We start from the raw sequence: 26324 nt of genomic DNA on the forward strand, positions 1-26324 counted from the left end.
TCAGTTTTGGTCATTCTTTGATGCTCATATATCCTTTCCTCGGCCAGTAAGACCCTCTTCATGATGGTTCCTGTGTCCTGTTGTCATAAACTTATTAGACCTTGATATCTTTGTTGTTCTCTGGTTATAGAGAATGTCCTAGGCAGTACATTTTTGGCCTCAGTTCTGGAATCTTCCATTTCTCTAAAAAGCCCTGGTTTCTTTTACTGTGCGTTGGTACTAGGAGTGTTCATTGTTTTAATTTTGAAGTTTTCATTTAATTTTTCTCCCCCTTTTAGCATTTTGCCCTTACCACATTGGTCATTTCTCCCTTGTTGGTTTGGGATTTGAAGAACACGTGAGTATAATACTTTTACAAACTTACTTTTATTACTTGCTCCCAAACTTGATATTTGTTGAGTAAATGATAGTGTTGCCTTACGCAAAGGAAGTTGTCCAACACGATGATCTTCTTTTTTTCCAAACTAACAGTTGCTCAAGATATGGTAGGTCATGTTGCTAGCTAAGGAAAATGTGTTCTGAATCCCATGGTGCACTCTCTTCCTTCCTGTTGGGCAGGTCAAAGGCATGCTACTGGAAAGTTTTCTAATACGCTGATTTTTGACCCATTCCATTAACTTGCTCCCTTCTCTCCTTTTTCCTCAGCTTTCCCATGGTGAATTTAGAAAAGCAGTAGTATATCAGTCAACTAAAAAAAAGGGTTGGTCTGTCTTGGAATGATGGGCTACAGTGTTTTCTAAAGAATTTGTTTTAATTTTGACATTTTGTTCTTGTATTTTGGTAGATAAATATTTGAATGGTCAACTGCAACTGTTTTGTAGGGGCCCCAGAAAGAACTAGTCTTTTAAGGAAGAGCTGACATTTCCAGAATGTTCTGTTCAGTTTGTGTATGTGAATCCTGGAAGATCACATTCTGATTTGTTCTGAAAGAGGAAACAGATGTGTTCCAGTATTTTATGCAGCTCTTAGTTCTCACTGGTTGAACACAAGAACTTGAAAAGTTCAGATACATGCTTTGATAAATTGGAATTTCCAAACTATCAGCACTTGCTGTCTGAAATTCAGGAACCTAAAAAGATTTGTTACTGTCCAAATTTTAGTTTCTGTAAGCTGAGAATGGAACGGATTTGCAGAGCAAGGGAAACTTCAACAGTCATTCCTGGGGGTAGGGGTGAGGTGGCTAAGACATACCTGGCAGGTGGGCTGCTTGGACGGTGTGCTGCTGCTTTCATTGCTCAGCCCGCAGTCCCCCTCAGGGTGTAATAGAGTGCAGACTAGTGTAGTGCAACTTTTGTTCTTGTAAAATGTAAATCACTCTACTTTTATTTTGTCTGCTTGAGTAGATCTGCTAACAGTGGGAGAATCTGGTTTCAGAGATGTCATTCAAGGGAATTTTGTAGTTTTTTAGTTGTAAGTTGCTGAGACAGTTCACTTTGAGTATGCTCGGATTGTTTAATACATTGTTAAACTGGGAGGTTTAATTAAATTAAATTCTATTTATTTTTATTTCCAGGTCCAAGCATCTCATTTTGAAGGTCTAATCACAACCATAGTTGGGTATATACTTTTAGCAATAACACTGATAATTTGTCACGTATCCTTTAATGAACTAACATAGATGTTTGGTGCTATTATTGTTCATACCAAAGAGTTGTTCCTGTTAAGGACAAAACTTTGTTTCTCTTCTTATGTCCTCTCAGTAAAATTTGTAGCTATTTGTAGTGAGGATGTGGGCAGACAAAATATGAAATAAATTAATTCTATCAAATAATACGTGTTGCCTAAATACGTACCTGTTTCTTTGTACCTTTATTTTTTTTTATTTTTATTTATTTATTTATTAAAGATTTTATTTATTTATTTGACAGAGAGGCAGCGAGAGAGGGAACACAAGCAGGGGGAGTGGGAGAGGGAGAAGCAGGCTTCCCCGCAGAGCAGGGAGCCCGATGCGGGGCTCGATCCCAGAACACTGGGATCATGACCTGAGCCGAAGGCAGATGCTTAACGACTGAGCCACCCAGGCGCCCCTCTTTGTACCTTTAAATGCTCGATTTTTCCTTGACTAGATGCTATAGGGCTTGGCAACTCTTGTTAAATTTCATAGGTCTCGTCGTTTGCTGGGAGTCTGCTATATCGTTGTTAAGGTAATTCCTGTTAGAAGTTAAAACTGGAAATGATTTCTCCCCATTTGAATGGTATTTGATGGTTTTTGTTTTTACTTAAGGTCTCTTTGTTAGTGGTGGTAGAGATTGGAGTGTTCCCTCTCATTTGTGGCTGGTGGCTGGATATCTGTTCCCTGGTGAGTTTATTACTCTTTATATAATCTAATAATGTAAAGGTGTCAAAAAGGGAGGTCTTTAGAATGGATTCCTTTTAAAGGGAACTCTGTATGATAATAATTTGCTTTTTTTTTTTTTTTCCTGAGAATAGATCATTGTGAAGTCTTAATGTTCCTAATTTTTTTTGAATACCTGACTTTTTTTGAGGCTTTTTGCAAATTTTTGATGTCAGAGTATTTTGAACCTTTCTAATAACCAGTGAAGAATTCTCTTACTCATTTTACTCTTTTAAATTTTACAGTAATGCCAAGACATTATACACCTAAGGAGAGCAATCTGATAAGAATACTCTCTTCGTAATAATAAATTCAACTCTAACTTTAATTTCTTTTAACTAAGATGCTCAGTCCTGATTATAATTTTCAGTTGCTATCAGTGATAATCAGGTTTTGACTTTTCAAAAATATTTTGTATATAGAAAAGTTGCCTTTGGTTCTGAGATAACATTTTCACCTGTACCTTACTGTTAAAACCTGTCAGGAGGGGCGCCTGGGTGGTGCAGTTGGTTAAGCATCTGACTCTTTGTTTTGGCTCAGGTCGTGATCTCAGGGTCTTGAGATGGAGCCACGTGTGGGGCTTCTCACTCCGTGAAGACACTGTTTAAGATTCTCTCTCTCCCTCTGTCCTTCCCTCCTATACACATGCTATCTCTCTTTCTCTCTCTTTAAAAAACAAAAACAACAACAACAAAAAACTTGTCATGAATGCAGACCTGTAAGCATGGAAAGAAGGATTTTGGTTTTTTTTTTAAAGATTTATTTATTTGAGAGAGAGTGCACATGGGGGAGAGGAGCAGAAGGAGAGAGGGAGAGAAACCCAAGCAGACTCAGCACCAAGTACAGAGCACAACATGGAGCCTGATGCAGAGCTTGACCTCAGGACCCTGAGATCAGATCTGAGCCAAAACCTAAAGTCAGATGCTCAACCAACTGTGCCACTCAGGCACCCCTGAAAGAAGTTATTGTCAACCAAAAATGGTTCTTTCACAGTAGTAGCATTAGTAAAGTTCTTATTCACCAATTGGTTCATCAGTCTTGCTTTTTATATTTAAATTTTTAAAGTGTTGTTACACATCTTTGAAATAGTATCCAGCCTTTATATCATTTATATTTCTGTGACACCATGAACTGGCATTAGAAGAACTATGGTCCTAGAACATCATAACCCACACACAGAGTGATTTATTCACTTCCTGGAAGATGGAGATGTTAATTTGGCAAATGTAGGTGGTACAGATCTCTCTCACCTGTTCCGTTTTGATTTAGGAAATGTTTGATGCTACTCTGAAAGATCGAGAACTGAGCTTTCAGTCAGCTCCAGGTACTACCATGTTTCTGCATTGGCTAGTGGGAATGGTGTATGTGTTCTACTTTGCCTCCTTCATCCTGTTGCTGAGAGAGGTAAGTTCTGCAGGGAGATGCCAACACTGTAAATTTATGGGAAGGACTTCTGTTTTAACCCCAAGTCGTGCTTCAAAGGCCATCACGACTTCCTAACTAATTTTCTCTGTTATTGTAGTCTAAGAGGGAACAGCTGATAGATGAGTTTGGCTTTATTTCTTTAAACTCTTTTAGTCATTTGTCTCAAAAATTGACAGGTTTTAATATTTCTGTCTATAATTAGTTATGAGTCTGAAAGATGAGTAGATTGAGGGAAAAACTGAAAGTACTTGCTTTACTTGGTAGTTCTTGCAACCGTCCTCTCATAGAGATTCTTGGAATTTTGTGTGATGTGAGTCTGTCTTGGACTCTATTCAAAGAAATACAGTGCTGGAAATACCCACAGGGGATATGGTTTCGCAGGATCAGAATGTAAAATACATAATCAAGCACCTTAAGTATAGAATTACACTGAGGGTCCTTTATGTTTCCAGTTCACTTGCCTGATGGGTACCTGTACTCGTCCTATTTTTAGAATATAGTCTGATTTGAATATACTATATAATTAGAATATACTGATTTGAAGAGAGTGAAAGTAGGGTCAGTATTTGATTAGTATATATCTCATGCTTAGTCTTTCTGATGCAGTGGGAAGTATAAAAATGAGTAATTTTGACCAGGTGTACTTGCTGCTGTGCATTCTTTCCTCAAATATTACTGCATGTTCACTCTGGGCCAGACACTGTGCTGATATAATAGTAAGAAACAAAGACAGGATCCCCTTTCTTTTTGATTGTATATTCTGGGAAGAATACAGCCATCACACAGGTCAGCTTACACCGTTGAGAGAGGTGATGGAGAAGTACAGAGGGAAAATGTACAGGGCTGCCAGAGGAGGCCGACTAATCCAGTGTGAATGGAATACAAGAGCACCAAGGCTTAATGCTATTCTTGGTGTACTTTATTCTTTGAGATATTGAGGAGTTAAGGAGGGGGCTGGGGTCAGAATGTTCTCCTGAATTATATAGTGTAAGTTCAGTAAAGTCTATTTGCAGATAAAACTTGTATTCTCTCTTTGAAAGAAATGATTGAGACTAACTTAATCTTTTCAAAACTGTAATTATGTATAATCTCTGAAATACACTGTTAAATGATGAACTGTTTTTACATTGAAGTTTTTCATCTCCGTGTGGTCGTTTTTTGTTGGTACAGAATCCTAGTATTGGGAGGCTGGATGGAACCTTAGAGGTTGTATACCTCCTCACTTGGAAGATGGAGAGATACAGTTTAGGCAGTTGAGAGGCTTTATATGGGGTAACTCAGTGAATTTGGACCACCCAGGACTGATAGCCAGACTCACCCACGGTCTCTTGGGTTGATGGTTTCCATTGAGAAAGGGGAAAAAAATGTAGACAGTAGAATGAAAATGCTAAGAAGCTTTAGGGTTAATTAACACGATAACTCCTCTCAGGAGTGTAAGACTGGAATCAGATCTTCTTTTTAAAACATTTATAAATTGCAACATAATTCTTTTTTTACCAGATGATGCAGTGTAGTGACAGTGTTTTAAAAAAATACTTCCTTTTCACCTTAGAGACTTAGATTTCTTGACAAATTGTACTTAATAATTTTTTTTCATTAAATGATTAAAAGCGTCAAAGGATATCAAACACAAGATAGTTTTCATATAGGTTCTGATTTAGGAACTTGTTTTAATAGGAAAGCCATATGAATTTTCTGGGGACCATTTTATTAAAAAGTCAAGATTTTAAGAGCTAATTTTTATGTTAATATTTTAGTTCATATACAGAGTCTGAAATATTGGAATTTAAAGCATTTAAAGTATATTTGCAGGTGCTTCGACCTGGTGTCTTATGGTTTCTAAGGAATTTGAATGATCCAGATTTTAATCCAGTACAAGAAATGATCCATTTGCCCATTTATAGGCATCTCCGAAGATTTATTTTGTCAGTGGTAAGCATACCTTTTTATTGTTTTTTTTTTTTTTCTTTTTATTGTTTTTTAAGTGAAGTGTGCTACCCTTTTGTTTTGTGGGGGGTTTTTTTGGGTCAGGGACTAGTAGAGTAGATTTATTGAATAATTTACGTTTATCAAAGCTTGTAGAACTTCGTTGTCAAGTAGTTGCTTTATTGGTTACTTTGATAAAGTAAATAAAATGTTTACTAAGACAAAAATGCCCTCTAGTTCTTTAGTAGTATAATTGCCAAATTATGGGTTTCTGAATTACATTTAATTTGCATTGGAGCAGTGGAGATTCATTAATAGCTTTTATTTATTTATTTTTTTTAATGATTTTTTATTATATTATGTTAGTCACCATACAGTACATCCCCGGTTTCCGATGTAAGGCTCGATGATTCATTAGTTGTGTATAACACCCAGTGCACCATGCAATACGAGCCCTCCTTACTACCCATCACCGGTCTATAAAAAATATGGAACGCTTCACGAATTTGCGTGTCATCCTTGCGCAGGGGCCATGCTAATCTTCTCTGTATCGTTCCAATTTTAGTATATGTGCTGCCGAAGCGAGCACCATTAATAGCTTTTAAATTAAACTCTTAACAGAAGTATGTTGAAGCTTCTTCCCCGCCTGGAAGAAGAAATTACCTAGTTAAAACTAAGTTTTTCCAAAATAAAATTTGAAAAAAGCAGTATTGTGCCTTTAGGCAAATTTGTAGCCACTAATATGGGTCATGTCTTAAAATACTTACAGGTGATTTGTTAAGTTGCAGACAATTCTGGTCCTTCATTGTAAGTTTCTGACTCTCTCTTCACAAACCATGCAGTGATTATCCTTTGTAGCTCCTGTTTGAGCCTTTGTGTCCTAGAGAGAGAGAGGAGCAGCCTCCGTAGGAATGCATTCTTTCCACAGAGTGACCCAAGTGTAGTATGTGGAGTGAGAACAATCTGGACCTTGGGTGGGTGTAGACTTGGATTCTGTATGGTTGGGTATGTTCAGAAGTTTGCTTGTCTTTCATGCGAATGATTTACAGTGCTGTCATTCATGCCTTTTTTCTTACTGCAGATTGTCTTTGGCTCCATCGTCCTCCTGATGCTTTGGCTTCCTATACGTATAATTAAGAGTTTGCTGCCTAATTTTCTTCCATACAATGTCATGCTCTACAGGTGAGTTTTTAAAATTTGGAAGCTTTACTAATTTAACTCTGTTGATATCCAGAGTGCATACATTTAAAACAGTCATTTCTTAACAGATACTGGAAATCATTTGATAGTTGAATTTTGCTATTTCAGATTATATAAACATTAGTTAAGCATTTACATTTTCCAAAGGAAAACTTACTTATTTTTCTGCAAATGAAGTGTGCCTTTTTTCAGCATTGAAATGTTTGTCATACTTAATGAGAGCATGTTAACCACAAGCATCTTTATATGAAAAGCACATCCTATACACCATAGTTGTATATTTAATTATAGATTAAAAAGAAGATATAAGGCTTATGGATGTAAAATCTTTTTGATTTAAAAGCTTAAGTCACCTAGAAACCTATTTTCTACCACTCCTCCTGTATTCCTTTTTTTAGAGACTTGCATTATCCTTTCAGTTACCCAAACAGAAATCTGCTGGGAAATTGGATTTCTTACTCAGATTTCTTTTTTACTTTCTTCTTCTTCTTCTTCTTCTTCTTTTTTTTTTTTAAGATTTTATTTATTTGACACAGAGAGCACAAGCAGGGGGAGTGGCAGAGGGAGAGGGAGAAGCAGACTCCCCGCTAAGCAGGGAGCCTGATGTGGGGCTTCATCCTAGGACGGGATCATGACCTGAGCCGAAGTCAGGTACTTAACCGACTGAGCCATCCAGGCACCCCAACTTCTTCCTCAGATTTTATTTTTAATTAGTTTTTAAAATCTTTTAAGTCTCGTTTTTTAATTTTATTTTATTTTAGAGAGAGAGAACATGCTAGTGGGGGAAGAGACAGAGGGAGAAGGGGGAGAGAGAATCCTCAAGCACACTCCCTGCTGAGCACAGGGTCCCACACAGGCTTGCTCCCAGAACCCAGAGATCATGACCTGAGCTGAAATCAAAAGTCAGACACTTAACCAACTGAGCCACTCAGGCACCCCAAGTCTCATTTTTGAAGATCTCTTATCTAATCCAACTTGATTTACCACTTACTTCCTTAGTTCAGGCCTTGCTCTTCTCCATTTATCTTTCTCCATAATCTATGTGATAATATCTGGGTCATTTAGAAAGACATGCAAGGCTTAGCATAATCTCACATTGACTTTCCAGCGTCCTATCCCAGCATGGTGTGTCTCGAATTCTGCTCTCCAGCCATGTTCCCCTCCATTAAGTCTCCCTAAAATACTTAGCTATTCCTTGTTTTGCTCTTTCTCTTTGAAATAACCTTCTTCCCCATGTTTGCCTGGCAAGGTTTTATTATCTTTCTTCACAGTCCAAATTAAGGTTTTATTCTCTTGAGTTTTTCCCTAACTGAAGTAAATCGTCACTCCCTCCTTATGTATTTGGGTCTGGTCATGGAACCAGGAAGCACAGGGTTTGGCTTTAAATATTGTTAGGATAGATCCATTTTGGTAGTCAGTTACACCTAGAAGTTTAGCAAAGGTTTTGGACTACATAGTGGTTTTTACTCCATTCTTCTGTTAAGAACAATTCAGGGCCCATGATATGCCTGGTACTTTTCTGTAGGCTAGGTATATAACAGTGAACAAAACAGAATCAAGAAAATTCTTTTCTTTTGGAGCTTACATTTCAGTGAAGGAGAGACAGCCATAAAAACAGATAAAACGTAGTAGAGTATATCAGAGGTCATAAATACCGTGGGGGAAAATGAAGCAGACAAAGGGAATAGAGAGAGTGGTCAGAATGGGGTTGTAATTTAGAAGAAGTGACTGATGAGGACCTGAACAGGGGACAGTTGAGGAAAACCCTAAAGAAGGTGATGAGGGAGTGAGCCATGTGTATTCCTGAAGGTAGAGTATCCTTGCAGGTGCTCAGGCAAGTACAGTGACGTCGAGGTCTGTTTGAGGAGTAGCAGGAAGTCCAGTTTGCCCGGAGTAGAAGGAAGAAAGCATGGTAGTTGGCTATGAGGTCAGAAAGGTCATGGAAAGTCAGATCCTAAAGGGGCTCATAAGCCAGCGTTAGCACTTTGGCTTTAGCTTGAGTGATTTGGGGAGTTCTTGGAAAGGTTGGAACAGAAGAGTGATCTGATACAGGTTAACAAGTGGCTGCTGTGGCTGCTGTGATGAGAAGAGACCGGGTCCGGGTGGCCAGGGCAGGAGCAGGAAGCCAGGTGGGAGGATAGTGCAGTGATCCTGGTGAGAGATGAGGGTAGCTGAGGTGAAGGAAGTAGGAGTGGAGGTCATGAGAAGTGAGATTTAGGGTGTTCTTAGGGTCCACTCAACAGAACGCTGGCTGTTTGAGTATGGAGTGAAAAAAAGACAGTCAAGGATCCAAGTTTCTGTCCTGAGCACCTGGAAGGATGGAGTTGCCATTTGCTGAGGTGAGGAAGGCTGTGGGGGAGCAGGATTAAAAGGATAATGATCAATTTAAGGTGTCTCATGTCTGTAGGAGACATTGAGTTGGCACTTTGGATATAAAGTTAGGAGTTAGGGAAGATATCTGAGTGGTATCTAGAAACTTACAGAAACATGGTATTTTAAGCCACATGAGTTTGCACTTATCCAGAGAGCCTGCATAGACTCTGAGAGCTTGCATAGAACCAGAGCTGGGGACCCTCCATTGTCTCCAGCCCAGGAAGCTGAAGGGCAACTAACAGATCTAGAAAGGCATCTAGTGAGAAAGTGTTTTGAGGAGCAGGGAGTGACCAGTTGTGTAACATGCTACTATACAGCAATTGAGGTGAGCACCAAGACTAATCATCAGATTTAACACCACCAAGGTCATTGGTGATCCTTGTGGGGAACAGTTTTGGAGGAGTCGGAGGAGAAGCTTTGCTGGCTTCAAGGGAGAATGGGGGAGAGGTGATAATGAGGGTGAGTTCATAAGACTCTTCAAGGAGTTTTACTGTCATCCCATCAGATGTTTAACATTGCTATAGTTATGATGGAAAATAGATTCACACTGTAAATTACAGCTGTTTGTAATTGTCCTAGTGATGCTCCAGTGAGTGAACTGTCCCTTGAGCTACTTCTGCTTCAGGTGGTCTTGCCAGCGCTCCTTGAACAGGGACACACGCGGCAGTGGCTGAAGGGGCTTGTGCGAGCTTGGACCGTTACCGCTGGATACTTGCTGTAAGTAGGCAGGTGATAACCTTTCTGACAGAGTATGTTCCAAGCCCCACTCAGGAAATAGTAGTTTTAAGAAGAGACCATTTAGTGGTAACTGCAAGTTGTATATAATACTTCTTTTAATTAATTCTTAAGTTTTCCTATTTTTCTAATTATTGTTCGTTTTTTTATGGAGAATGTATGCATGTTTTTACCCTCTTACAGAGGTTTACTGCTGGCCCAGGTTCTTTGATTTCATTATACAGGGTATCAGTAAACATTTTTTTCAGTGCATGAAAAGCAAACCAACTTAAATCCTGATTTTTTATTTTATTTTATTTTAAGATTTTATTTATTTGAAAGAGAGTGAGAGCGTGAGCTGGGGGGAGGGGCAGAAGGAGAGGGAGAAGCAAACTCCCCACTGAGCAGGGACTCCAAAGCAAGGCTCAATCCCAGGGCCCCAGGATCATGACCTGAGCTGAAGGCAGATGCTTAACTGACTGAGCCACCCAGGTGCCCCCACCCTGATTATTTTGGAAGTCGTATCCTGGCAAGTGGTTTCTGGGGCATTTAGTCAACATGTTGCCTTTATTTTTTTTCAAGCTTTCCATATTATACTTATTTTAAAGTTGAATCTTTGTAATTTAAATGTTTCTTTCAGAAAATATGTGGCATTCTGCAGAGACCTTCCTGTGAAATCTGCATTTGGTTGTGTTGGGTTGAGCAGGTGCCCATCTCTGCCTGCTCCGCCCTTGCATGTTGGCCATGACTGACATGTGGTCTGGAGGTTTTAGTTGAGCTCCATGCCACAGCAGACACAGTAGCTGAGCTGAATTTGTGGCGTGTTGTGGACATTAACATTAAATTTGGAAAGGTTTACTTTAAAGCAGGTACCAACATTTAAACCAGAATGAGGTATTTAATATTGCCGTGTACAGATTCTACTTGTACATTTTCTACCTTCCGTAATAATAAGAAAGGAAGTCTCATGTCTGCTGTTTTATTCTGATCTGAAGTGAGAATGTAATTTTTACACAGGGATCTTCATTCCTATTTATTGGGAGACCAGGAAGAAAACGAGAACAGTGCAAATCAACAAGTTAACAATAATCAGCATGCTCGAAATAACAACGCTATTCCCGTGGTGGGGGAAGGCCTGCATGCAGCCCACCAAGCCATACTCCAGCAGGGAGGGCCTGTTGGCTTTCAGCCTTATCGTCGGCCTTTAAATTTTCCACTCAGGGTAGGTACTATAAGACTTGAGCAGGAGTCAAGTTCTTTCAAATTTCTTTTGAGAAATTTGGTGCTGTTATTAGTGCTATTAGTATGTAGTCCTCTGTATAGACATATCTTAGTCTCCTGACAAGAACCCCTAGTCTTCTCATTAGCGTAATATATGTAAATGTCAGATAAGTTTATCAGATTTTAGAGATGGGTCATAGTGTTGGGATTCTGTGTGCTTTTGCTCCCTGCTGTTTGAAGGAAGTATTGTTAAAGACCATAGTGAAAATAAGAAATTAACAGTATTGATCGATTTCAGGTATGTGTCAGGAACTAGAATGGGCACTCTAATGTTTTTCCCCATTTACTGTCCATCCCAGTACTGCAAGGGAGTAGTAATCCCATGTTTACATCTGATGAAACTGAAGACCAGACTGGTTAAGGAAGTGCCTGTCCCAGCGCAGCTTTCCCCGCAAACTCCACCAAAACTGTTCCGGACAAGGGTCGCGGCTCTGGCTTTCGTGTTGTTAAATCTGATTGTCAGGTCTTAGTGCTTACCTCACTTGCTGTATGGTAGCACAGTTGGTCACTCCTTGCTTCACAGAACGCTTTTCCGGAAGGCATTCAGGAATCTTTGTGGAGGAGGTGATGCTTTTAAAAGTCTCTAAAGTTAGGCCAGGCAGAGAACAAAATGGAAAAATGGAAGGGCACTCCAGGCACGTGCCAAACCAAGAGGCAGGTTAGATGTGGTAAGTTTGGAACTGCAGGAAATTAAGTGTATCTAGAGGGTGGGGCCTATGCAGGTGAGCGTGAGAGAGGGGAGGAGTCCTGAGAGATGAGGCTCTTAGATGGGCAAAAGGTACTTTCTGGCCCAGATCAGAGAGAATTGGTAGGTTTCTCAAGCATCGAAAGCTGACAGCCTTAAAGGCTCCTCTTAGAATGTGATTGTAGGTCCTTTTCAATCTTCCCGCTAGAGCTCTGACTTCTGGGCAGGGGAGGTAGAAGGCAAGCAACAGTTGCTCCTTTCCTGCCCAGGGCAGCTGCTTTCCTCTTAGTGTGTTCCCTTTTTATCTGCACTTCTCATCACAGGAACCACCACCTACACGTGGCTATTTACATTTAAACTTAATTAAAGTGAATACAGTTTGTAAGGATGTGGTATAATGATGTGCTAATTACTTTAATGGTGGGAATCCCCTTACAATGTGTGCATATAGCAAATCCCGTTGTACACTTTAAATGTATTATAATTTTGTCAGTTATGCCTCACTAAAGCCGTAAAAGTACTTTTCTGGTAGGATTACACACAGAGTAGTAAACACAGTGTAAAATTTCATTACTCGTTCATACTGACGCCAAGTCAGGTGCTCAGGGGCCACTTGTGCCAGTGGCTGCTGTGTCATAGGTCAGCCTATGAGTTGGCCGCCATTGGAATATGAGCTTCAATAATCCGTAGCTTTTTTTGGACAAACAAAAGCCTACTCCTGAGAATGAGATTGAGAAAAACAGCACAGCCACCTGGTTAATTTGTGTAATAAATGAAATTTTTAGAATTTTATAGGATGCAGTTTCCATCGTCCCAGAAAGTTCTAATTGGACAGCACCGTTAGAGAGTAAGCTTTCCTTTTATAAAAACTTGTTTTTGAGAATTTGATTAAAAAGTGAATGTTTTTAGTTTTAATTAATAGGGGAAATTTAAGCTGATTTTATTTTATTTTTATGCTCTCTGATTAGAAAATATATTTACTTGTTACATGCTGATATATCTGATTATGTGAAAATAGACACTTATTTTCTTTTGGCCGAAATTATAGGTAATTTTACCTAAAATAAAAATTTCTTTTTATGTGAAATGGAAGGAAACCTGGAAACACAGGCAATTTCTTTTTAGTGGGAGAATTGTGCTGATTCTTTGAGGGGTGTCATGAAATACGTTGAGCACATACGAATCATTTATGCAGTCTTATGTTTTGCCTTGCAGATTTTTTTGTTGATTGTCTTCATGTGTATAACCTTACTGATTGCCAGCCTCATCTGCCTTACTCTACCAGGTATGAGCTAATGGTGTGAGAAGATGCTTTGTATCTTTCATCAAGTACAAACTTGAAATAGTTTGCCCCTTATTTTTCATTGAATATGGGATATTGATCTTTTTAGGGCTCTCCCTTTTCTTGGAGTAATTTGTATTGGAACAGAGGGGAGAACAAAATCAAGATAAAATTCCTGATTCATTTTTAGAAGTAAAGTGTGTGTGGTCACTCAATTTTCTTAGAGATAGCCTCTTTATAGTATGGGTTTTCAAAAAGTTACCTATGTGGTTTAAATCATTTTTTCAAGCCAGTCTTTTGATGCTAATTATGTTTGCCCTCATTGTATCTTTTCAGTGTTACTAGAAACTTTATGAAGCCAGACTGTTTCCCTTTATCATCTGGTATTCACAAATCCTAATGTTAAAATTTCAGCTAGACACCATTTCCTTATCTAATGAGTAAGACACTGTGGATGAATATAATAGTTTGTCATGTTCTGCAAAGGTCAGCAGTAAATGGGGTTGAGTCCAAAGCCAGTGACAAAATCTCAGGAACAGCTTGCTGCCCCTACCCTTTAGTGTATACAGCAAGCCAGAAAATTCTAAATCATACTTATACATGTTAGCTGCCTAAATAATCATTAAGTGGAAGATACTCTTCATCTCTTACAAGCACATAAATACATATTGAGTTAGTATCTTGATTATAGCACTACCTCTATAATTTTATAAATTTGTATTAAATACTTGAGTTTTTCCACGAGGGCTAATAAGGTCAGGAAGGAACAAGTAGGAAATATAATTTCAAGTGAGGTTTCTAAAAATAATGAGAATATTCTCTAATCTGCAGGAATTGTAATTTAACTTAAAGTGGTGGTAAAGATAAATTTTTTTACATGTTTCTGAATAATGACTTGGACCTTTCGAACTGTGCTAAGAGCTCACTACTCCTCATAAATCACAGCTCTTAAAGTGACAAAGTGTGATTAACAGTTGGGTACAGCATAGTAAACATTGCTGAGAAAAGTTAGTTTTTGAATTTTGGACTGTTTTACATTTGTGGTTTTTATGTTCCATTTTCATGTTTTTATCAGAAATATTAATAAAAACGTAAAAGAAGGAAATGTAGTTTAGTAACTGAATTTGGCAGTAAAAGTACTTCAATGTCATCGAGTATTGTTAACTGAATATTTCCCTGTAAACCCAGTCCTACCATCTAATGGGAAGAACACAATCATGTTTAATCGTAGAAATGCTTGGTGTCCTAGTATGCATTTAAGATGGCAAGGAGGCTGTTTTTCCCCATAGATTACTTTTCTGATGATAATTTACTACAAATTAAAACCTTAACCCTGTCCTCTCAAAAACACTTAATTAGAAGTATGTGAAATTATATCTGTCTGTCTATCCATGTGTTTATTTCATATAACATTTATGTGTATTTGTCTTTAAAAATAACTTATCTTCACACCCAAACCGTTTTGTGAGGTTGCAAAGAAGTCTGATTGCCAGCATTGGCGGCTTGTAAGACTTAACTGTTGAGCTGATTTAATGTAATTGAAGGCGGTGTGGTGCAGTGTGGTTCATGAGTCAAGAGCATGAGCTTTGTCACATAGGCATGAGTTCAAATTCAGCCCCCACCCTCATGTGACCTTGGTTGGACAAGGTTCTATTGCTGAGCTTCGGTTTCTTAATCTTAAAATGGAGATAGTGGCTGCTTGGATTTGGGGAGGATTAATGATACAATATATGGAAAATGCTCAGCACAACCACTAGTTCCTTTTAGGTATTTGAAAATAATAAATAGTACTGTATTAAGAGGGAATCAATCCATAGAAAAATACACAAGACATTTGGACCTTGCTGTTCTTCCTAGCATTATTGAGGAGTAACCATGTGAAGAAAGTTACTTTATAAATGATCTTGCCTGAGGTAGATTTTTATTGGTATAGTGTAGAATTTATTTTTATTAACTCTTTATCTGAGGCAGTTCTTTAGACACTTCTCAAATCTGTTTAAGTTTTGGCATATTTGGATCTTTTTTCTAAGAAAATTAATATGATCTTTATTGTGCTTTAAAATATTATGCCCACTTCTTATTACAATAAGCTTAGTTTTCTGTCTTGATGAATGAGTCAATTGAAAGTTAATCTAAATTATTTGTAATGTTCCTAAATGATGAAAGTATTGACAGCATGTATAATAAATTCCCCACTTTTGTTATATTATGTGTATAATGATTTTATTTGGTGATAAAAACAAGAACAACCTCCTCAATCTTTTTTATTTCTGAAAGAACAATTAATTGGCATGGCCAGTCAGGGTAGATGTCACAGGAGAGCTTGTCCCCACTTGACTTCCTATGCTTTGGTTGTGTCTTAATCAAATAATTGCATTCTTTAGAGTTTGTGGGGGTTTTTGTTGTTTGTTTTTAATGAAGAGATTGTTATATCCAAATGTGATGTCTTTTTACTTATCACTTAAAATGATTGAAATAATTGAAAATACTAACAGAACAACACCAGGCTAAATAGTTCTTTTTACATAGATAGCCACATATCTCATTTATCAGCCTTTCTATTTTCAGTATTTGCTGGCCGTTGGTTAATGTCATTTTGGACGGGGACTGCCAAAATTCATGAGCTCTACACAGCTGCTTGTGGTCTCTATGTTTGCTGGCTAACCATAAGGGCAGTGACGGTGCTGGTGGCATGGATGCCACAGGGACGCAGAGTGATCTTCCAGAAGGTTAAAGAGTGGTCCCTCATGGTAGGTTTTTCTAATAAAGAACTGATCTCATAGGACAGGAGTAGTGGATTTTTTTTTTTTTTAGTCGTTTCTTTGAGTCTTCTCACTTTCTTTTCTTCATTATGCTGATAATGTCAAGAGAACTGATTTTTTTGAATTAGAAGGAGTATTCCTTTAAGACAGTAGTAGCTTTCTGGTTCATTCTGGGAACCACAGTCAGATGTATTCAGGGGTCAAAAGAAAACCGTGCTATTAAGTGATCCAGTTAGGCCCTTAAGTAATGTAATTAGAAAAGTTGTTTTGGAAATTTTTAAGGAATAAGATAATCTGTAGAATTTAAAATCAGTTTGTTTAAGTGGAAATTTCCTTTAAGATATTTTTTCTAAAATTTGATTTTTTGATCTATTTGAATATGTAAAATCTTGACTTCAGGATTAAGTTTTATATGTTTTTCATATAAATGGGATTCCTTTAATTACACATTCTATTGCTAATTCAAGAATGCCTTGGCTAATGTGAAAGTGAAGTAAGTAATGGAAATTATTACTCAGTAAAGTACTTGGTTGCACAAAGATGGGGAAAAAATGTCAGTGTAAGATGATTGTACAGGTGTGGTGATTTATTGATTGTGATGTTGGCCATGACTGATAAATAGGTTTAGGTCACTACTTATACCTCTTCCTTTGTATAATCCTAGTTTTGTATCTGAATTTAGATTTTCATTTCACTGAAAGGTTAATATTAGTGTTGAAAGAAAAACATGAGATTTATTGTATATTGTGAACAGAGGACTTCAATTGCTATTTAATCCCACAAGATAAGGAGACATGTAACTATATTTAAAATACAGAAACCAGCTAATAACCAGTTTTCATTTGATATTCGTCTTTATCTTCAGTATGCCATTTAAAAAAGCTAGTACTGCATCTTCACCCACATCATATTAGTCTCGTTGAAACAGACATTCTCATTGAGGCTACCTTAAGAAGGAGGGAGGTCCTCAGACATCAGAGCCACTCTGAAGACTCTTTCTTCGTCAGGATTCTGTAGTGACACTTTCATAGTCTCTCTTTTTTTTTGCTTTGTGTTGACTTTATTTTCATTCTCTGTTGCTTTGTTCAAATGCTAGATCTGTGGCTCTAGCCATGTGGCTAATGACTACCATATTGACAACACAGATAATACGACATTTCTATCAACATAGTGAGTTCTGTTGGACCATAGAGGGTTCTGGAGGGAGCCAATTTGATCAGATTGATTAATTACTTTCACTGGGGTTATGCAGAGCCCTTTTTGTATACCAGTCCACCTCAGGGGTCACAGGTCAGCCTGTGAGTTGGCCGCCATTGGAATAGGAGCTTCGATAATCAGCTTTTTTTAGACAAACAAAAGGCTACTCCTGAGAATGAGACTGAGAAAAACAGCACAGCCGCCTGGTTATTTTGTGTAATAAAATAAAATTTTTAGAATTTTATAACAAAAATGCATAATAATTTCATGCTTTCGTTATAGCTTGAGCTTGTATATACACATTCATATTTCATTTAATGGTGTAACATAAAATGTATGTGAGGTAATATTTGTTCAGCATCAGGTTAAAGAAGAAAAATAAATTTCCAAATGGAATAGAGAGTTTAGCTAAATATCAGAAAGACACTGGTGACATGGCCTTGTTTCCTAATAGATCATGAAGACTTTGATAGTTGCTGTGCTGCTGGCGGGAGTTGTCCCACTCCTGCTGGGGCTCCTGTTTGAGCTGGTTATTGTTGCTCCCCTGAGGGTTCCCTTGGATCAGACTCCTCTTTTTTACCCATGGCAGGTAAGTGCATGACTTTTTCTCATTTTTCTTTGTGGACTTGGAATCAGAAAAATCCTTGATTTTTTTTTTTTTTTTGAGTGATTATAGGCAGTTTGTTTAGAAAGACTCCTTAACTTTTTCTATTGTAGGAACCCTTATAAAATCGATTAAATAATACACTTTAATCCATTACCTTCAAAATATGCAGGTCATATAATTCCTTTAAAAGTTCTTTATAGGTTAAAATGTCACTCTTCATTTAGGCTTCACCTGATATTTAGAGATACAAATTAACATGCATTGATCTTTCCACTTTTTAGTTAAGGTGAGATATCTTCTTCTGGTTTGAGACTTTAAGCAGTAACTTACATTTTTTTAAATAATTACAGCATGTTTTCCCACAAAGTCACAGGCTTATTAAAAAGAGCATTCTGACGGAACCTTATAGGTCACAACAAAGATCTTAAAGCTGGTTGGGAAGAAAAATACTACTTTTCTATAGTATTTAGAGCCTGGTATTAGCATCATAGACTTCAAGTTCTTAAGAGATCCTAGGGGAAAGAGCTAGGCACTGACTTCAGTCATTCAGAGGCTTTTCAGCCTTGTTTCTGTTTCCTCTTGTATATGATGGTGGATTTACTGGAAATGAAAATTATGTGGGCTGTATTTCCCTTCTCCTTTCCAGATGAGCCTCCACAAACTTCATTTAACAGCACATATTATGTTAGTGCTCTAATGTGTGCTAAAACCCTGTATTGTATAACTCAGATGGAAATGAGGCCAGTGCAGGAACTTCTTGTGCACCTTACAGGCTGGTGGGCCAGCCAGACAGGTAACAGATGGACTGCTCTGTGACTGGGGCAAGCACAGGTTGCTGCGGCATCATGTGGGAGAGTATTTATTCTGGTTTTGGGAGTTGGGATTTGGTTTTCTGTAGGAGACATTGTCTAGGCCAACCTAGTAGAGTACAGAGGAGTGGGTAAGAAAGGAAGACGAGGGGCGCCTGGGTGGCACAGCGGTTAAGCGGCTGCCTTCGGCTCAGGGAGTGATCCCGGCGTTATGGGATCGAGCCCCACATCAGGCTCCTCTGCTATGAGCCTGCTTCTTCCTCTTCCACTCCCCCTGCTTGTGTTCCCTCCCTCGCTGGCTGTCTCTATCTCTGTCAAATAAATAAATAAAATCTTAAAAAAAAAAAAGAAAGAAAGGAAGGAAGACGATAGTCCAGAAGGAGGGAGGGGGCAGACCACACAGTGAGACATACGTATGGAACTACCTCAAATCCAGTGTGCTCTGGATCAGACTCGGAGAGGAAAGTGAGAAATAAAGGGAAATAATTAAGCACATGTGATGTCTTTGTGTAAGAGCTGTGTTGCAGTATAGTCGGGTAGTATCAGGGATTGAAGGAAAGCTATTTCTTACATAATAATGCCAGCTAACAAAGGTAGAGGCATTAACAGATTTAGAAAATCACTATTTTGCAATAGTTAACAAAATAAATGATTCCAGCAAGGATTGTCAGTGGATACGGAACCCATCAGGTGAAAGCCGATGGGTCTTCAGTTACTATTGCTGCCTAGCAAGTTATGTCACAACTGTGTGGCTTAAAACAATCATTTATTGTGTCCAGAGATTCTGCGGGCTAGAAATTAAAACAGGCCATATTGATTTGTCTCTGCTGCATGTTAGATGGGGCCTCAGCTGGGAAGACTCAGTAGCCAAGTGTGATTTGGGAGCTGTGGCAGGAATCCTTTGGAAGCGTCATCACTCACCTGTGAGGGATGACATTGGTTGTTGGTTTCACTCCAGTTGGGCAGTCAGGTGAAGCTCCTGGATGTACCTGGGCTTCCTCACAGCTTGGTTGCATCAAGGGAGCTGGGCTTCTTCTTATACTGCACTTGAGAGAAATGAGTGTCCCAGCAAACAAGGTAGGAGCTGGGCCACCTTTTATGACCTCATTTCAGAATTCCCACAGTATTGCTTTTCACTACATTCTGTTGGATACAAGCAAGGCACAACGGTTGGCCCAGATTCAAGGGAAGGGGCTATAGACTCTAGCCACTTGATGGGAGAAAAGTTTGTAGGCATGTTTCAACAGCACTGCAATGCAGAAGTAGTTATTTGAATGGTGGCAGAATGTCTTCTTACAGATCACTTGATATCCCAAAGGAAAACACACAACTTTACTATGGAAGTAGGACAGATGCTGCCTTAAGCCAGTGATCACTGCCAGTGCAGCAAATAGGAAGTGTTTGCATCTTGATGTTATGCAGTGTGCAGCACTGAAAAAGAGCAGGTAGCCCCTGGTGTCCAGGAGCTGGCCTGGCATCATCAGGTAGGCCTTGGTGTTCTCCTGTCTGGCAGAAATAATTGCACAGAACATCAGCATCACACGAGACCACTCTGTGACCGTGATGGAGCCAGACAAAAGCAAGTCCCTATCATAATCATGTCTCAGCACAGGCAAAACATGAGCATTGTCAGATCACAAAAGTGAGAAAACAACCCCCCATTCCCAGCTGACATCGCTGGCTGCTGCTTCATTACCAACTACAGTTTTAGCCTCAGTCAGTCCCTGCTTCTGGATAAGATTCAGTAAGATACCCAATATAGATTACCTCGCTTTCTAAAGGATTTGACATAGAACAAGGCCCTGCTTCCTTAAATTCTCTCATATCGCTTCAAACAAACTGAAATACTATAATGAGCTTTTCTAACATTCTTACTGAGCACCCCAACTTCCCCATACTGTGTTCTTCCTCAGTGCAGTGAGTAGTAAATGCAGCTTGCACAGTTACATGTGTGTCCTTGGTGGTCTTGACAGTACCCAACATTGTCATTTTGCAGAGTAACTGGAAACTATCCAGTTTTAAGAATATTTATATATTATGACCTAGCAGTTTCACTTTTCCAGATCTGCTGCAAAGAAACATTTACATGTGTGCAGGAAGCGCAACCAAGGCTGTTTCCACTCTGTCATTTTTTATAATGTCAAAATTATAAGCAACCCAGATGTCCATCAGCAGAAATGACTAAAGAAATGTGATATATTTTTACTTTGGCACTTAGTGCAGCAGTTAAAAAGAGTGAAGTAGAGCTGTATGTTTTGCTATAGATAGCTCTCAGACATGTTTTTAAGTAGGAAAAAAATACAAGTCGTAGATGGATATATGAAGCATGGTATCCTTAAAATTCTGGATAAAACTCTAACATTTGAAAGAACTGTTTGCTTTGTCTTCATCCCTGACTTTAAGCTACTTGCCATCCCTGTGTCAAGCAGCTATAGATTTATGGGAGACTTGACTTTTGGAATTCTAGCAGAGAAACTAGTGTTGTGTGTTCTGTCCTGTGGGAAAGGACTGGATATATCAGTGGATCTTGAAAGAGCTTGAACCTGAGCAGTCTGTGGACTTCCTCAGGTGAACATGAACCTCACCTGGGTGCCTTCTAGACTCCCAAAGGCCAAGAGAAAGCTGAATTTGTGGGTCGAATCTTCCCTGCCGGGGATCCTGGGACAGGACAGAAGCGGCAGGGAGGCTTTCACCATGTTCTCAGTAGGGGACTGGCATGTGCTCTCCCAAAGGTCTAAAGGGCTAAAAGGTCCTTTTGCAGCCCTTTAGGTTATACTTAGTCTGACCTGAGCCTCATCAGACCTGCAGAGAAAAATACCAAGTGGTTTATCTAAGAGGGTGCACAGCAGCAACAGAAAGAAAGGTCAGGCAGAGCAATCAGAACACATGCCCTGTGACGTGGAACTGCTCACCGAGCCATGAGCATACAGTGCAGATCAAGGGGAGTATGTGTGTACACACACACACAATGGCAATAAAACAAGGTGAAACTGTGATGCTGTATAGTGTGGATCTCAGACATTCAGTAGATGAATTAAAGACGTGGGTAGGGGGTGCCTGGGTGGCTCAGTCGTTAAGCGTCTGCCTTCGGCCAGGGCGTGATCCCAGGGTCCTGGGATCGAGCCCTGCATCAGGCTCCCTGCTCTGCTGGGAGCCTGCTTCTTCCTCTCCCACTCCCCCTGCTTGTGTCCCCCCCCCCCCCCGTCAGATAGATAGATAGATAGATAGATAGATCGATCGATCAAATCAAATCTTTAATAAAAAAATGTGGGTAGTCACCATTGAAGTTCAGATTGGGCTCCTGGAAGACCACTGCCAAGCCCAGAGCAAAACTGAATGAGTAGGAAGTTGAAGAGAAAGGTAAGGGCCTTGGAGAATATATCCAGGGGATTTAGCATCCCCTAGTAAGAGCTCCAGAGTGCAGAAATGAGGCAGCATGGAATGAAATAGAAAAAATTAACTGAAGAAAGTCCTGATTCTGTAGGTTAAAGGGCTCATCAGATTTGGTGAAGTGGACATTGAGATGAGACTGGTAAGAAAAACACATATTTGAGCATATCTTGGTAAGATTTCTGAATTCTAAAAGTAAAGAGAAATCAAACTTCAAAAAAGAAAATCGTACTGGTAATGGACTTTCTGTAGCACCCCAAGCCATATAGCAGAAGAGCATCCACAGACTGCTGAGAGAAAAGGGACAAAAACCAAGCTTCCTATACCCAGGCAAAATGTCATTAGCCATTCGTCTGTCAGAGTGAAGAGCCATTTTTAGGATGTGCAAGAATTCAGAGCGTGCATCAACCTTTGACCCCATTTGAAGAAGATGCTCACAATACTGACCAGCCTAATCAGTGAATCAGAACATTAGCCTCAAGATGGTGGACAAAAAAGAGGAAAACCGTATGAGCAAAATCCATATAAAAATGATACCACATCTTTTCTATGGGATGTATATGTGTAGATATAGATAAATGCATAGGGGAAAAAATGTGGAGGGTACATACCAGTGTTAGCAGTGGTCATTGGTGGGGAGGAATCAGGATTTGGGCTGGTGAGGACTCCAGCCTTCTCTACAAAAGGTTTTGGTTTTATGTAAGAATGGATCTAAGTGTTACATGTTACCTTTTAAAAAAATACATTAAGGGGTGCCTGGTGTCTCAGTTGTTAAGCAGCTGCTCAGGTCATGATCCCAGGGTCCTGGGATTGAACCCCGTATTGGGCTCCCTGCTCAGCAGGGAGCCTGCTTCTCCCTCTCCCTCTGCCTGCTACTTCCCATACTTGTGGCTCTCTCTCTCTCTCTGTCAAATAAATAAAATCTTTACAAAAATAAGTAAAATTTAAAAATACATTAAAAAAAAAAAAAAAGACACCAGGCTATGAAGGACTTTGTGTGCTATGTTGAGGACTTTGGGGTTGTAAGCAGGGAATTGACCTCAGGTGGTCTGATTTGTGCTTTAACATGTCATGTGGTGGTGGGGGGGTGGCAGTGGTGATTACTCTGGCTGCCTGGTAGAGTGCTGGTATGGGCAGGCCAGAGGCACAGTGGAGAGCATGGTGTGGCCATGGAGGTTTTAATAACAGTTCAGCAGTACTAGAGCTAGAAGCTCTCTGTGAGCCTTTGGGATAGTTTCTTTAGGCCAAACATGGCTCCACAGGCTTATTTTGACTAATTAACTTGGCTAAAACCAACACGGCAGCCTAAGATGGTTTGATGAAATAAAATCACGTCCCTGTTTTATATATTTGCCTATTGAGATTTCCATTAATGTTGACACATTTCCTAATTCTCTTGGAAAAGTAACATAGGTTTTTGAGAGATACTAGAATTTGTTTTGTTAGAAACATTGAAATTGAGCTCTGGTGACGGGGGCGGAAGGAGGGCGGCAATTTCCCTGGATTTTCTAGTGTATGTTAGTCTTCCGTAAAATTGTTACTAATCCTGCAGAACTTATGTTTTGAAATGAAATATGCAGGAAAATTGTATAGCCTCTCTGCTGGGTTTATTGCTGAAAACGAAAATCTGTTAAATGGTTTTTATTTCCCCGGGTGCCTGGGTAGCTGTGTCAGTTAAGTGCTCTCGACTCTTGATTTCAGCTCCGGTCAGGATCTCATGGTCCTGGGATCAGACCCCAGTAGTATCGTAGTATCAGGCTCCCTGCTCAGTGGGGAGTCTACTTTGTCTCTTTCTCTGCCTCCGCCCCTCCCCCTGCTCTCTCTCTCTCTCTCTCTCTCAAATAAGTAAATAAATCTTAAATGGTTTTATTTCCCTAGGACTGGGCACTTGGAGTCCTGCACGCCAAAATCATTGCAGCTATAACACTGATGGGTCCTCAGTGGTGGTTGAAAACAGTAATTGAGCAGGTGAGCAGAGTCAGCTTTCAGGAGAGCCTGGGAGTGGCAGAGGTGGTGCTTGGCCGCTGAGGCTCTTCCGTTTCATTTTTCCACCTTTCTGAGTTTTCTACACATTTTCTCCAATAAGTATATATAACTTTTTTTTTTTTTTAAAGAAGACTGTTCTCTATTTTATCGCCATGAATTTTCACCAACCACTCTTTTAAAACTTCCCTTATCTGAATTAACCAGTGGCTCAAAGTCCCTAAAACCCTGTCTAAAGTAAAGGCAAAAATTAGCACATGTGTTTTTTTCCTGGGGCAGGAGTTCGGACGTAGGCTTGGTATTCAGTTTTCTAAATCTGTAGTAGAGTAAAGAGGTTGTTGTTCGAGACAAATAAAGGGCAGGGGCCCCTGGGTGGCACAGTCGGTTGAGCGTCCAGCTCTTGGTTTTGTCTCAGGTCGTGATCTCAGGACGTTGTGAGATCCAACGCTGTGTCCATCTCCGCGCTCAGTGCAGAGTCTGCTTTGAGATTCTCTTTCCCTCTCCTCTGCTCCTCTCGCTCGTGCACATGCCCTCTCCCTCTCAAATAAATAAATCTTTTTTAAAATAAAGGGCAGAAAAAAATTTAAAAAAAAACAAAGCTGATACTGTACACCTGAAACTAATATAACATTGTATGTTATTAACTAACTGGAATTAAAATAAAAACTTAAAAAAAATATATCCCAGAGCCTTAAAAAATAGTAAAAATAAAAAATAAAAACACATGTCTTAATTAAAAAAAAAAAAAAAGCAGAGGTGTTTGGGAGTATTCTAGCTGCATGGCACCTAAGTCTATTATTGTATTATGGAACTGTCAGATAACTTGATCATTGTGTCGATAACCTTGTAAAAAGTAGTTTGTGCTTCTGTACAATAATAAGGCTGGGAAGTATGATAATTCATTTTAGGAAGATTTCTATCTAAAATAACTAACATAACAGATTTTAGTACTTCTTTAAGTTTTACTTGTCTAGAAAATGTACTTGTGGACAACCCTCTTATCCTTAGGTTAGTGCCAAATAAATTAGGTGTTAACAGTTCTGTGGCAGTAAAGGTACACCTCCTTTTGATGTATAGGAAATAAAAACAGTAGTTATTAGCTCAGTATGCATAAGAAAATTGTCAAAAAAATTCCTGCACTCAGAGATTTCTGGGAGTAGGACGAGCCGGGAGTTGCTGTTTGTTCACATGCATCTCTCCACTTTGGAGTCTCCAGGTGAGACTTTGGCCCTTGCAAAGGAGTGTGAAGAATATGGGCTTAATCACAGTTGGAGGCTGTGAAACATTGTTGATCTTTGTAATATTTTGCTCTCTGATGCCTTTTTTTCTCCTACATATGTGTAGGTTTGAGTAAAAGGGTTGAAAAACACTGGGATGCCTTGTTGCATTGATTTAAATGCATTTGGGTTAAATAGGTTTCTTTGGATTGTAAGCATGCCTTTGGAGGGTTAAGCGGGTTGCCATGCACATCTGAATGCTCTGGCCCATTCCTGAGGGAGTGCGTTGAGTGGCACGGTACTCTGACTGTGTCCAGGACAAGTTCAAGTGCTGGGGAGAGAACAGGAACAGTGATCTTTAGTTTTGTCCCCCTCTGCACACCATCTTTATTTTCCGTTATTCCCAAAGTTTTCCCGCTTCCATTCATTCTTTCCTCTGAAGTGCTATTCATTAGAACTTTCTGGGTAAGATTATAAAAATGTTGTAGAAATTCTTGAAATAAAAAAATTATAGAATTCTTTCATATTAAATTTTTATATAAATTATCTTCGATTTGTCAGAATTTCATTTATACAGGCTTTTCAGAAACATGTTTCCTGTTGATAAGGTTTTCTTATATTCAGATAAAGTGAATGCAGTCTTGAGTAATAGTACAGATCACTCGTACACAAGACGTGTGTGCGGTTTCAGGTTATGTGGCCTTCATCGAACATTATTGGATGTGTCTGGCATTGCATGCTGTAGGGCTAGTGCCCTTATGATTCTAGACTGGCGTCTGTTTCATCCCTTAGCAGAGTTAACTACAAAATGTAAGGAAGTAAATGCATTTCTGTAAAAACTTGTGAGCACCATACTTATGTTTGTCTTCAAAATTTGTCTTGACTTTGGGAAAAGTAACCCAATAGATTCAACTCCTTGTGTCCTGGATTCAGTAGAGATTGCTCTGTTAATTGGAGGAATTTGTCCTGTATTCTTGTTCTAATTTTCTCCCTCATGTTTCAGGTTTATGCAAATGGCATCCGGAACATTGACCTTCACTATATCATTCGTAAACTGGCAGCGCCAGTGATCTCTGTGCTCTTGCTTTCCCTGTGCGTACCTTACGTCATAGCGTCCGGCGTCGTTCCTTTACTAGGT

General features: G+C 39.3%; 1 protein-coding gene and 1 non-coding gene across 3 annotated transcripts in view; one reads left to right on the plus strand and one right to left on the minus strand.

Moving 5' to 3' along the window:
* Window positions 1-26324, plus strand: part of MARCHF6 (membrane associated ring-CH-type finger 6) — a 75917-nt gene that overhangs the window by 45209 nt on the left and 4384 nt on the right. For both annotated transcript variants that reach the window (XM_026506695.4, XM_048224425.2), the window contains exons 11-24: window positions 279-337; window positions 1514-1594; window positions 2076-2144; window positions 2225-2299; window positions 3605-3739; window positions 5573-5692; window positions 6768-6868; window positions 9839-9976; window positions 10991-11195; window positions 13155-13224; window positions 15790-15971; window positions 17635-17769; window positions 23865-23954; window positions 26190-26322. In XM_026506695.4, coding sequence (XP_026362480.1) covers window positions 279-337; window positions 1514-1594; window positions 2076-2144; window positions 2225-2299; window positions 3605-3739; window positions 5573-5692; window positions 6768-6868; window positions 9839-9976; window positions 10991-11195; window positions 13155-13224; window positions 15790-15971; window positions 17635-17769; window positions 23865-23954; window positions 26190-26322 — 1593 coding nt within the window. The remainder of the gene's footprint in view (window positions 1-278; window positions 338-1513; window positions 1595-2075; window positions 2145-2224; window positions 2300-3604; window positions 3740-5572; window positions 5693-6767; window positions 6869-9838; window positions 9977-10990; window positions 11196-13154; window positions 13225-15789; window positions 15972-17634; window positions 17770-23864; window positions 23955-26189; window positions 26323-26324) is intronic.
* Window positions 6169-6275, minus strand: LOC113260968 (U6 spliceosomal RNA). The gene has a single exon (XR_003318193.2). It is a non-coding gene; the product is annotated as a U6 spliceosomal RNA (small nuclear RNA).

This window comes from Ursus arctos, unplaced genomic scaffold (assembly GCF_023065955.2).
Source record: "Ursus arctos isolate Adak ecotype North America unplaced genomic scaffold, UrsArc2.0 scaffold_15, whole genome shotgun sequence".
In the NCBI taxonomy this organism is placed as follows: domain Eukaryota; kingdom Metazoa; phylum Chordata; class Mammalia; order Carnivora; family Ursidae; genus Ursus; species Ursus arctos.